Genomic DNA, 13,919 nt, shown 5'->3' with positions numbered 1-13,919 from the left:
AAAGCAATGCAATGCAATGACGATTGACAGATGAACAAACAAACGTTCCTCAAAAGCCTGACCATAATGCTTGCAACTTTTGATGATTTTTCTTAACAACGATGTCTGGATTATTAAGTGAACCAGGGTTGCTTCAGTCCAAGTAAACCTTGGACCCATCTTGAATACTCACAACATCAAATATATTCTTACATTTACTTTATAAAATCACTGAAGTGGACATTTGTACAATTTTGCTGAAAGCCCTTTTACTTAGTTAAAAAAAAAAAAAAGGAATCTAAACTGTCCATCAGACAACTGAAGGTATTGGGTAAATTGCATGCAACAGCTTTAACAGCTCCGTTTTGATAATGTTGATCATTTAGAGGCCTTAGAAATTTGCAGCTCAAATATGATATAGTAGGTTTTATAAGATTAGTACAATGTAGCTTGTCAGGGAACTGCACATACTGTCAGCTTCTCATCGCCATAATTGTGAAGAACAGCCTTTATTTCCAGTTGTTCATTGCGCACTGCTGAGTAAGGCATATTAAGATCAATAAAAAAATATTTTCTAACAGTGATCTCATGAGGATCAGCCACACATATTCCTGCAAAGAAACAGAAAAAGTGTCAAAAAACAACAAACAATAATAAATAGGAATTACACTGTACAAAAACCAATACCACACAGAGTGTGAACAGCTGTGTCCAGACAAAGAAACACCAACAATGGAACAACAGAGAGCAGAATGGAATCATTAGAGACTAAGGATGTCTATGAAGTACATGCAAGGGCATGGAATTTAGTAAAACAGCTCTAGTATTGCACCCAGTTCAAGACAGCAGTTCAAAACAGTAATAGGCTAAACCCTATGAAAAAAGACAGAAACACAACAACTGACTGCAACCACAGCCTTGAAGTTGAAGATAAAAGACATTAAATCTCTGAAGATCTCAGAGGAGGAGGTTTAAACAACTCCACAAACAGCATTACCAGCTGATAAGATCTGCTTTATTTCTGTTAGAGGCCTACAGAAGTTCTTTATTGAAAAACAACAGGTTTAAATCAATATTTTTTTTTGAAGCCACCATAATAGTGATTAGTTTCCAATAATTGGACTCGTAACACTTTTTAATAAAAGTTTTTTTTTTTTTCAATTGCTGTGATGGTGTGTTTGTCCAAGCAACAACAAATAAAGACAAAATGAAATCAATAATAATAAAAAGTGAATAAAAAGTGTGCAAAACTTGCATCACAGCATGAACGAATAATGCAGCCTTTTGTGATGTCCAGAACTGATCTGATTATCTGTCACCATTGTTGAGATTCATATGCTGATTGCTGATATCTGTGTGTGATAGCCTTGTTCAAACTTTTGTCCTTTTTTAAATAAATTTTTCAAACTGATGTTGCAATAATGCAGTTTTACAATGTGAAAACATTAAACTATACAACTACTTCAATCAAATGTGTTCAGCGAAGCAGTCGGTTATATGATAATTGTGAAGCCAACAATGAAAAAACGATCATGTACTACAAATGTGTTTGTTATCCACATTTTCACAACAGTCAAATAAGACAAACACTTAAAAAAAAAAAAATAAAAAAAAAAAAAGAGCCCAATTAATTAATGGAAACGCTAATGACTATCATGGTGACTTCAAGTGGAATATTTTAGCCCCTGCTAATTCTCAATAAAGAACTTCTGTAGACCTCTAACTAAAATCAAGTAAATCTTATGGCGTTATTTTTTAGTCAAAAGTTATGAGCGTGTAAGACATGCTCACGAGCACATTATGTTATTTCACACGCGCAAAAATGAACCTTCAGCTGGCATGATAAAAGTACTCGCGCACAAATTCAACAACCGAGAGGTGTACAGGCAGCTGCGCGCAAGCGCCTGGCATACTCTCATAGGTTAACTCTGCTTGTACAGTGGAATCCTGCTCGCGGAGTGCTGTTTTGCTCGCGCAGTGGATTTCTCCTCGCTCAGCTGATTTCTGCTCCCTCGAGTCTAGATGACTTTTGACAATTTGGGGGCGGAAACCAAGGAGGGCACTGACTCTCTTATGATTGGGCACTTTCATCGTAATCACACCCACAGGGGCATCCTTGTACCTTGATTGACAGCTCTCATTACAGGAAGCACGGAGTCAAAGTATCTGACGGAGTTCAGTCATTCAGTTAACACTGCACAGTGGACGGAATGGCGGCGACACCTGAAGATGTAGGCGTAAGTGATATTGATATATGATGGGGGCTGTGTGTTTGACAATGTAGCAATTTAATCTGAAATTTGTTTGGAACATGTAAGTAGCTGACATAAGCTAATCAACCGTAACTAGCAAGTTTTAGGCTAGCAAACTCAGCAGGGGCTAACGTTAGGTGTCTCTCAGCAAACTAGCGTTTTAGTCAGTGCTGCATGTGTAAAACAAAACGTAAAGTATGGCCAGTGGTTCCCAAACTTTTCATGGCAAGTGTTTTAGTTGAACTAGTGACCATGTACAGTACCAGTCAAAAGTTTGGAAACATTACTATTTTTAATAATGGTCAGTAATAAGTGAAGCTGCTGATGCTGTTTGTGGAGTTGTTTAATCCTCCTCTGCTGAGATCTTGAGAGATTTAATGTCTTTTATCTTCAGCTGATTTCATCTAAGGCTGTGGCTGTAGTCAGTAGTTGTGTTTCTGTTTGTCTCTTGTTTTCTGTTCTCTTCTTTCCTTCAGTGATTCTGCTTGTTAATGTGCTTATTAACGCTGAGATGACTCCATATTAAATATACACAGATTTTGTGGCTCACATAAGGTCCAGTGTGGTTTATTTCTCTCCTCTTGGCTGACATGTGGCATTGCTATGGCCTGCATTTGGCCCAGATCTGGCAAACAGGAGCGGTCCACCCAAGTGCCATCATTCCACGCTGCATGTGGGCCAGATCATCATTCCACATGTGCCAGATGTGGGCCGGATCTGGGCTGTTAATATGTTGCTATCGGGGACTCGTTCTGGAAAAAGTGGTACCAGTGCATCCCCAATAAATAACAAACGAGCATCTTTTTACCAAAGGTCTTGGACAGGCTGATGGCTGTGATCTGCCAGGTTGTGATGGAGTCTTTTAGTGTTTCAGTTGTTAAAGTAGATGTTTCAACACTACAAACAAAACAAGACACTGTTATGAACAAATCTCTTCAACATCTACTGCCAGTTCTGCTAAGATTTTGGAAACAAATATTATTAATACTAACCCCCATTATTTGCTTATCACCACTTCAGTTTTCATTTCAGGATTTACATTAAAGGAACACTTCACTTTTTTCGAAAATAGGCTCATTTTCTGACTCTGGAGTGACTCCCTGGCGATCAGCTGAATGGATTCGAAAATGGTAAAACTCAAATGTTTAACTCTAGGGGAGTTGGAAAATGAGCCTATTTTTTAGTGTTCCTTTAAATATGATAGTGTGTCAGTAAAATTCATATTTATAACTGATAAAACTGTGTCCAAAATGACCACCTTTTTGAAAAAACAATACCTTTTGGTTTCCACAAAATAAGTTGTATTTTATATATATACATTTTTTATTTGTAAACAAAATATTACATTTATCTCACCACAAACTGTTTGGTGGACAAGCAGGAAGATCAATCTCCTTCCAAAGCCAGCTTTCAGGAAACTGAGTGCGCACCATCACGTCTTCTGATTCCTTCTCAAAATCATCTTCCTCACCTAAACAATAAACAAACTAGTATACACCATTTGAAAGTTTGGGGCCAGTATTAATATCTGACCAGATGATCTTTGGAACTTTGCATCCAATGACCCCTTTAAAGACAAGTTGTTGTAGATGTCAGGGTATTCAAATTAGGCAATTCAGGCCATTTATCCAATAAAAGGTAGGCAAGGAAAAGGGGCACTGACATAGACCAATAAAAGTTCTGGGTTTTTTTTTTTTTTTTGCTTGTTTACTGTCACAGCTTTTAGGCATTGTCTTGTATTTTGTTATAAGTCAGAAATGACAAGGAGCAGCTTCCCACAACACAAAGTCAATGGAGAGGGTTGGATTGTTTTCTGATTATGACACGTCACTCTGTCTCTACTGTATCTTGTATGTTTTTATTATTATTGTCATGTCACGCATTCGTTTGTTATTTTTTAGCACCATCTTGTGGCAGTTTGGTGTAACAACAAAGAACATTTATAATTGTGGGCTATTTTCTTAGTGGTTGATTTAGAGCAGGAATAGGCAACATTGGTTCTGGAGTGCTGATGACCTGCAGAGTTTAGTTCCAACTCCAATCAAACACACCTGAACAAGCTGATCAAGGTTTACTTTACAAGATTACTAGGACCACAGGCAGGTGAGGTTTTTTTTTCAGGGTTGGAACTAATCCTGGACATCGACAGTCCAGGACCGACGTTGCCTATCCCTGATTTAGACCATGTGACACTTGGTTCTCTCTTCATGCAATGGTTCTGTACTCTGTTTACTTTGCATTTGTGCCTTGGAAAGGCTATGTCTGGAAGTTTATTACTTTTGTTTGTATGAATGTATGTGCACGTATAAATGTAAAATTCATAAGTTAAAGTTTAAAATGAACTACTCTTCAGTGACAACAATACTAAGCAGGGCATGAAAGTAGCCCTTGGTTATGTTTGTTCAAATAACATGGATAATAATGTAAATTTATTTGCATTTATTTGTGAACTCTCTATGTCTATTACCGCCGGTCTTACCATCCCAGTAATGCCACAGCGGCAAATGCTAATCAGTTAAAGGGATGCTTAACACCGTGTCAACATGTGATGTTTTTACTTGTGAATAAAGATTGTGCACTAGTAATAAACACCTGTTGTCAACAAACAGGATCATTGAAGAAAAGAGAAACATAAAAGCTACAACTGATTTCAGCCCCAGCCTTGTTAGAAACAAACAAGAATTTTTTTTTATATCTCACAAGATCTGATTAAACAACTCCACATACATTATCACCAACTTCACTCATAACTAACCAGACTGGCTTTATTTTTTGTCTGCAGAATCTCTTATTGAGAATTAGCAGAGGTTTAGATGTTAATGTTTCATTGGTCAAAAAAAGAAAAAAAAACAATGCTACCATAATTGTGGTCAAGGTTTGCTTTGGTTTGTTTCTTGACCTTTTGAGTAATTTAAAGCAATTACAATATTGTTTTACAGCAAACATTTGTGCACTGCTGAATCATAAGTAGTATATTAGCTTGCAGTTTCTGCTGATTTGGAAGAACATCATGAAGCGGTCTTTCACTTTGATTCTTGATGTCTGTGTGGGTCTAAATAATACAGATGTTCAAAAGTATATAAAAACAATGTGAATGAATTTTCATTTGTGTAATTCCAGTTGGAGGGTGTTGGGGAACAGTTCAGCTCCATGGGAGTTTCATATACACTCTTAGAAGAAAAGGTTCTATTAGGTGCTACATATTTGTAACCCTTAAAATGTTCCATAATGGCTTAACAGCTTATATAGATACTTAATACACAACAACAACAAAAAAGTGTTAAACTTTCCCAGGAGTTTATTTGAGTCCATACTCAAGAGTGTTAAAATGAACACTGAAGCAGTGTTAAACATAATGAAGTAATTAAGTGATTCATTTAGTGATGATTGACCATTATTAAAGACGCCTGATGTTAATAAGCAGAATCGCCAAAAGGACCCAAATCAAATTCACCATTATATTGGTCAGTGTTTGAATTAGTTGGGCTCTTTACCCTTAACTTTTTAATATTAGATTTTGTTTAGATGTTGTAATTGAGTTTTTCTTTTACTGTTTTTATATGACTTTTTAGTTGCTTTTCCGTGATGTTCAGACTTGATCTGTTTCTGAATATGCTGTTTGTCACCATTTTTGAGATTCATATGCTGATTCCTGATGTCTGTGTGTGCCTAAAAGAACAACTTTGGAAAGTTTTTTGATCGGAGGAGCGTGTTAAAAAATCCATTCAAAAATTATAGAAAATACAGGCTTTTAAACCACAAGGCAGTTACAAGCTATAACTCAAGTAACTCAAAGACTAGACTCTAAATGATTTCAGGGTCTCAAATTACATTTATTTTAAAACAAAGTTATCACCACCAGATGATTTTTGTTCTTTGGTTTGTCTGGCTGTTTTAACTCAGTTCCAGCAGCTAAACAAAAACTAAGACTAAAAAGCTAAGGGTCAACAGCCCAACTAATGCTAACATTGACCACTATAATGGTGACGTAAAAAATTATTTTCTCCTTTTGGTGATTCTGCTTATTAACATCAGGCGTCTTCAATAGTTGTCAATCATCACTGAATGAATCACTTAATTACCTCATTAACTTTAACACTGCTTCAGTGTTCATTTTAACACTCTTGAGTATGGACTCATAAACTCCCAGGAGAGTTCATTTAACACTGGGCTTTTTATGTTGTGTAGACTTTACCTTTTTTTAGTTTGTCATAGCTGTTAATTTTAGGTATTCTTTACTCAAATATATAGGATAGAATCTACACAAACAAACTGAGTGCAGATTGTTACCTAATTTCAAATTAAAGTTGATTTGTTTACAGTGATGTGGGCGTTCACATTTGGCACGCGCCCTCAAGTGGCGATTATAATATGAAAGAGGAAAGTAGCTCATGGGCATGATCTAATTAAAAATAATAAAGCAGACAGGACAGACTGGACATCGTGTTCAGAGAATATTTGTTTTTTGGCAAGAAGGGCTTCATCTAAAAGTAAAAATATCAAGCTTTCTATAGATATCTCTCTATAGATATCTCTCTCGTGTGTGTGTCACGTATTCGCTGAGTTTTAGTTCATTTAATGACGCATTTCAAAAAGATATGAAAGACTGCTGAATGCACACCCTGTTTATTTTCTTTGTTTTGCAAAAGCATAATGTTTTCTTGATATTGTGAGTGTACACAAAAAAGTAGACTTCTTACAGAATTAAACAATGTATTACTCTTATATGTATGATCAAAAATGACAGAGCATTTTAGGTTCTTTTCGTTCCTATCATTAATAGATGCAATTGGCAACCCCAGGAGAATAAATAATGTTAGTAAGAAATATTAAATTAAACAAAATCTAATGTTAAAAAAGTAGGGATCAAGAGCCCAACTAATGCAAACACTGACCACTATAATGGTTGCTTAAAAACTGTGATTTTCTCCTTTGGTGATTCTGCTTGTTAACAATAGGTGTCTTCAATAATGATCATTAACTTTAACTCTGCTTTAGTGTTAATTTGACTCTCTTCAGTGTTACTTTTAACACTCTTGAGTGTGGAGCCACATAAACTCCCAGGAGAGTTAATTTAACCTCTGGGCTTTTTGCTGTGATTGAAGCTTTTGAGAGTTACGTAAGCAGATAATTCTCTTGCTGAAATCATTTTTTGAGAGCTGTGAAAATATATTTTGCAAATGAAGCTAAAATCTCACTGCGGGCCAGAAGCAACTCTTTCTCTGCGAAGTCCTCCGTGTGGTGTTTCATCTTCCTGCAGCAGTGCAGAAAGGCTTCAACACATTCCTCTCCATATACGATGAATGAAGCCTGCCGCTCACAGGAATAGCCGAGTTTATTGTCTTGCAATCCATCCACACAGCACTTCTTCAGTTCACCAGAGTACTGACCAGCTGAGAAGATAAAGTTAGTGTAAAAACAATGAGGACAGAAATAGCACAACTGCATAAAAAGGGATGCAAGATTTAGGAAAAAAACAAATTTTTCCCCAGGATAGGATGGTAAATCCATGCATTGTGATTTGGCAAGTGGTTAAATGTACTTGCACCTCGGCTGATAAACAGCCCTATGTACACCCTTGTAATTCTCTTTGTTAGTGTGATGTTTATTGTTTTAAATAATAAGAACTGAAACAGTTTAAGTATTAATTTACGGTGCTGTTCTTCTTTACCAAAAGTGTCCAAAATAAATGGGATCTGGTGTCCTCGTCGTGCTAGGGGTTCCGTGAAGGAGGGGCAGTGTTCAGAAGGGAAGGGTCCAGGTAAGGGGCGGAGTCCTCCCCTCTGAGTTCCTTCATCCAGCAGCTTCATCTAACTAGGCACACGGCACTTCTGGGGGATTAAACGGCCCAGGCATCCTGGCCCGCAGCCATATAATTAGGGCGGTTCACATCCGCCAGCTTGTCATTTCAGCGGTGCTTGACCCCTCAACGTGCCTTTCCTGGACCCAAGAGGAAGAGACCAGTCTCCCGAGGAGAGGCACACTCGGCATTTCAACAGCAGCGGAGATGAGGCTTCATTCACATCAGGTGTGCCTCATCACACGCCGCCAGACCTGGCTGTTTCAGCATGCCCAATCCCGTCGGGAGCCTGGTGAAGGGCGGCGATTACCGGACAGGCCGATGATGATAATTAGGGGGGAGGCAGCTGACTCCTCACAAAGATGTATCTAGACATATCTATAAACCTTTTCAAACTTTGTAAATGATTGTTTTAGGTTCAATTGGTGTGTGTAAGAAATTGGAAGCAAACAGAGTACGACTAATGTTTCTAAAGCATTCAGTGCCATCTGCTGTTAAAAACTAAGCTTAGAATCGATTGATCCACGAATTGCAATGCATCACTTTATTGTCTATATATAAAAAAAAAAAAACGTAAGCTGTGCTCATTTTTAGGGTTGCACAATTTGGCCCAATTTCTGTTTTGGCAATAAAATAAAAGGCAATAAAATGATAATAATTATTATTTTCATTATTACTAAAACATTTTTAAAAATTATGCTTTCTTAATTTCTTTATTTTCAAATATTAAACCATTAAACCATTAAACATTTTGATGCAAACCTGCAGGGAGACCTTGAAAGCTTCTTCTGTTGATAAGCGCTTCTCATTACATATTTGGGAAGATGGTTGGTGCTTGTTTTAATTCCAAATCCACAGTATAAGCAGCCCATACTCAGAGCAGATACAGAAATGAGTTTGCACAGAACAGCATTTAATGTAAACTGAGACATTGAAAACACTGTATCATAAGATGCTTGTGTGTAAAAAAACACTCTGAGACACACACCGCATTTATTTACTGAATTAAATCACACTTGGCTATGACAACAATTTCGGTTTTATTTCAGGTAATTATGCAGCCATAATAAAACAGCATCCTTACCCAGTGTAGTGGTGATCTGCAGAAGACTCTGCGCTCTGCGTTTTCTCTTAGATGGGACAGGGCACTCATTATCTACAAGAACATGAGAGGTCTGTTTAGGAATGTAGAGCATGACAACAGTGACTCTTCAATTCCAGCTAAATTAACTGTTCAAGTTACTTGTCCTGGTGTTGGTTCCTCCTGCAGTGTTGGATTCAAACATCAGACCTGCATCAGTGAAAACCCCCATACTGTCCTTTCCACTTCCTGCCGTACAGCCGGTGTCATGCTTCTCTATGACATCCCAGATCTAAAGCAGCAAAGAGATCACACAGCAAAATCCCCAGTGTTAATTTAACACTGAGTGTGGACACATATAAACACTGAAGCAGTGTTGAAGTTAACGAGATAATTAGGTGATTAACGAAGTGATGATTGATCATTATTGAAAACACCTGATGTTAATAAGCAGAATCACCAAAGGAGAAAACCAAAATTTTTAAACAACCATTATAGTGGTCAGTGTTTGCATTGACTGTGCTTGACTTAATCATCATATAGTGACTTGAGTATTTGACATAGAATTTCCTTACAGATTACAAAAAAAAACTGTGAACAAAAGATCAATCAGTTTTGCCATAATCAGACAGATGATGAAAAAAAAAAGTTCATCTTAATTTAGACACACAGACATGAAGAATCAGTGTGAGAATCACAACAACGGTGACCATCAAAAAGCGTGTTGTAGCCAATCAGAACTCATCTGTGACTCCCATCATGCATTGCGGCATGAATAAATGATGAGAGTTCAGAGTTGATCTGTTTATCTGAATATGCCGTTTGTCACCATTGTTGAGATTCATCGGCTGCTTCTTTATGTCTATGTGTGCCTAGGTGAATAGGTGATACTTTTTTTTAAACAGGTTGTAAAAAAAACTTTCCAAAATGTATGGAAAGATTGTGCTGAACAATAGGAAGCTATTACAATAAGCAAAAAAAAAAAAAAAAATCCTAACTTAGAGATTAGACTCTAGGTGATTTACATCAAACAATGAATATGTTAAAACATAATCAGCTGGTGATTTGAGCTTTTGTCTTGTCTGGCTGTTTCAACTCAAATACAGCAGCCAAACAAAATCTAGTATTAAAGATTTAAGGGTCAAGAGCCCAACTAATGCAAACACCTACCACTATAATGGTTGCTTAAAAATGTTGGTTTTCTCCTTAGGTGATTCTGCTTATTAACATCAGGTGTCTTCAATAATGATCAATCATCACTTTGTTAATCACCTAATTATCTCATTACCTTCAACACTGCTTCAGTGTTTATATGTGTCCACACTCAGAGTGTTAAATTAACACTGGGGATTTTGCTGTGCAGGTCATTTGAAGTGTAAAACTACTAAGGTTATTGTACACAAGTTTAATTACCTTTGTCTGAGTGAGTCTGTTCTTGTCATTAAGGACATAGACACCCTTATCTACAGCGACCAGCGCGACTTTAGCTCCAGGGTCTCCGGTGATTTTCAATTTGAAAAGTTTTCCTGGGCTATTTTGTGCTGGGTCCTTCATCTCAACTTTGAGCTGCGATTAAAAACAGTATGAACATGCTCATAAATGTTGATGGTTTCTATAGGCACTCACATTGTAAAAAGTGATACATTAAATTTACTTAATAAAGTTGTGGCAAAAGATTACAAGCAATATTATTAATTAAATTTAACACATAAGAATTAATTAGAATTAATCAAATGAGATGCTTACAAATCAGCCATTCAAAATGAGTAAAACTGCACCAAAAATTAAGTAAAGTTGAAACAAAAATATTGGTTTCATTGAAAAAAAAAAAAAAAAAACTATGCTAATGAATACTGTTATGCATGCCAGGCCAGTAGTTGACGATCAAGAAGCACCCTGCAAAAAAAATAATAAACATGCACATGACGTCATATTTTCCACAGATTCACATGTATTGTTGTTTACATTGATATGATACAGGCATCATGTTTAAAAGCTTGTGTTTTCAGGTTCCTAAAACAGAGTTGTTGAAGACACCTGATGTTAACAAAGAAAGTCACAGAAGGTGAAAATTAATTTTAGGTTACCATTACAGTGGTCAGTATTTGCATTAGTTGGGCTCTGGACACTTGACTTTTTAACATTAGGTATTGTTTGCTTGCTGTAACTGAGTATTAACAGCTAAACAAGCCAAGAGAAAAGGTGATTTTTGTGGTATAAACCGAGGAGTTTAAAAATATATATATATTTTGATAAAAATGTAGTGGGGGGAAACAAAAAAAAAAATCTGTTCAAGCACACAGTGATATCAGGAATCATCATATGAATCTCAACAATGGTGATTAGATAGTCCTGCTCATAATTTTTTTATGCTGCAATGCATGATGGGAACCATGGATGAGTTTTAATTGGTGGCACCCAGAATGCACTGCAACATGCTTTTTGATGGTCACAATTGTTGAGGTTTTTATGCTGATTCTTGATGTATGTGTGCTTAAACAAAAGCTTACTTCTTTTTTACAATTTGGTTGAAAGAGCATGTTAAAATCTTTGTAATTTTGTGAAAATGATTATTCGAATAATTCCAGACTTAATCATGTACAACCACAGTATTCAGGTCAAATGATGAAGACGTTAAAACATAACCAGCAATACACAACCAAATCTTGCCTTGTTTAGCTGCTATAACTCAGTTACAGCAACCAAACAACATCTAACATTAAAAAGTTAAGTGTCCAGAGCCCAACTAAAGCAAACACTGACCACTGTAATGGAAACACAAATTGTGTTTGTTAACATCAGGTGTCTTCAAAAACTCTGTTTTGGGGGCCTGAAAACACAAGCTGTTGAACATGATGCCTGTATCATCTCCATGTAACCAAAATGTGAATTTGTTAAAAAGATGATGCATGTGCATGTGTATTATGTTTTTGAAGGGTGTTTCTTGATTGCCAACTACTGGCCTGGCATGCAGAACAGTATTCATTAGCATAGTGCTTTTTTTTTTGATGACCAATATTTTTGTTTAAATTTTACTGAATTGTTTTTGTGCAATTTTTCTCATTTTGAATGGCTAATTTGTAAGCATCGCATTTGATTCTTTCTTATTAATTCGTATGTGTTAAATTTAATTAATAATATTACTTGTAATTGAGTAAATTTAATGTATCACTTTTTACAGTGCATGCTCATGGTTTCACCCACCGTTCCCAAGCAAGTGTCCTTCACATCGACCCACACTGAATCAGACACCACCTCAGATGAGCCCACGTGGTAATAAGCCACAAAGCGGAAGGATGGCACCATGTCTTTGGTTACAAGTAGAGACAGAGTCACTAGAAATTGTCCACTTCGTTTAGACCTGCCTACTTTAACAATCTGACCTTTACTCAAAATCTGTGGGAATAATGACAAATACAGGCAGCAATAATTAGCATTAATGTTTTTATATTTATTTATAATTTAATATATAAAAAGAAACTGCAGAACAGCTACAAGCAGCAATTAAGGAGCCAGACACAACAGGCAAAATGAGAAGCTAAGCATGGCAGGGAGCATCAGACCAACTGCAGCAATGAGTAATTAAAGACATTTTAAGATGATTTTAGTCAAAATGGTGGAAAAATAAAGTTTACAATCACTGGTAATATTATTTAATGGTTTATCAATTTTGACCAATAGGTGGCACTGTTACCAAATTGATGTGCTGTGATCATCAGTGTAACATTATTCAGTGTAATGATATTAGCTGGGTTTAACTTATGTGTAAAATTAGAATATTGCATAAAACATTTGTGAATAAAGCACAGTTTCCATCCAATGAGTCAGAGAGAACATAATCATCACTTCCTGATGCACTGGCAGTGACTATCACTAAGAAAAGTAGGAGAAGCCACTGAATATAGTAACATTTTCATATATAATAAATTACTTGCTGCTCAGAGCGATCAAACAGATTACAACAAATGCAGTCATTGCTTTCAAGGGTCAGATATTATTTGGGAACGTCTTGTCTTGTAAGACAGTTGTAGAAGGAAATTATACAGAAATACTTTGATGACAGATTTTGCTCAGGCATTTAAGAATGACCATAACAACATCTCAGATGCTGTGCAATAAAATCTGGTCTGCTGTTTGGTCAAATTATCCCGTCCCATAGTGCAGTCACATTTAGCATTTATATGCTCTTTTATCCAAAGCGACTTACAAATGAGGATAATAGAAGCAATCAAAACCAACAAAAGACCAACAATATGTATGTGCTGTAATGTGGGTATTGTTTCATGCTCATGTTTTCATGTACACTCTAAAAAAACGCTGGGTTAAAATAACCCAAATTGGGTTATTTTGGTAACCCAACGCTGGGTCAAATATGGACAAACCCAGCGTTGGGTTATTTTAACCCAACTTGTTGGGTTAAATCTTTGACCCAACACTTTGGGTTGTTTTATTTACCTAGACTATTGACAAAAAAAAATACTACGTTGCTGGTTGAAAACAAACCTGAAATATTTAATAAAGAAAATAAACAATAATCAAAGAGAAGGAGGGTCGAGTTTGGCATCTATTGTTTTCAAAATCGTCTCCATCATATGTTGAAACGCCTTCGCCATGGCCGGACTTAACTCAAGATCGTCGCTAGCTTCAAAAAAGATTGTGGCCAAAAAGATTCCAAAGACAAAATACTATGATCGCATAGCCAAAGCCGTGGGGTTGCGTTCTACATGAATGAAAAATTTAAGTAATTGGCTGATTGGAGTGGTAGCTTGTGAAAACCGCTGTTACTCCATGTCCGCCGTCTTGCGCC

At 36.5% G+C, this 13,919-nt stretch overlaps 1 protein-coding gene across 1 annotated transcript in view; it reads right to left on the bottom strand.

Moving 5' to 3' along the window:
* LOC127161005 (complement C3) overlaps positions 1–13,919 on the bottom strand; it is a 52,150-nt gene that overhangs the window by 20,938 nt on the left and 17,293 nt on the right. The window contains exons 13-20 of the mRNA XM_051103657.1: positions 12,317–12,508; positions 10,526–10,678; positions 9,275–9,404; positions 9,116–9,187; positions 7,430–7,624; positions 3,591–3,702; positions 3,040–3,128; positions 451–590 (exon numbers count right to left, since the gene is read on the bottom strand). Coding sequence (XP_050959614.1) covers positions 451–590; positions 3,040–3,128; positions 3,591–3,702; positions 7,430–7,624; positions 9,116–9,187; positions 9,275–9,404; positions 10,526–10,678; positions 12,317–12,508 — 1,083 coding nt within the window. The remainder of the gene's footprint in view (positions 1–450; positions 591–3,039; positions 3,129–3,590; positions 3,703–7,429; positions 7,625–9,115; positions 9,188–9,274; positions 9,405–10,525; positions 10,679–12,316; positions 12,509–13,919) is intronic.

Source organism: Labeo rohita, chromosome 3, assembly GCF_022985175.1.
Source record: "Labeo rohita strain BAU-BD-2019 chromosome 3, IGBB_LRoh.1.0, whole genome shotgun sequence".
NCBI classification, from domain to species: domain Eukaryota; kingdom Metazoa; phylum Chordata; class Actinopteri; order Cypriniformes; family Cyprinidae; genus Labeo; species Labeo rohita.
Note: the sequence above shows the minus strand (reverse complement) of the source record. Positions and strands in the feature narration are given on the sequence as shown.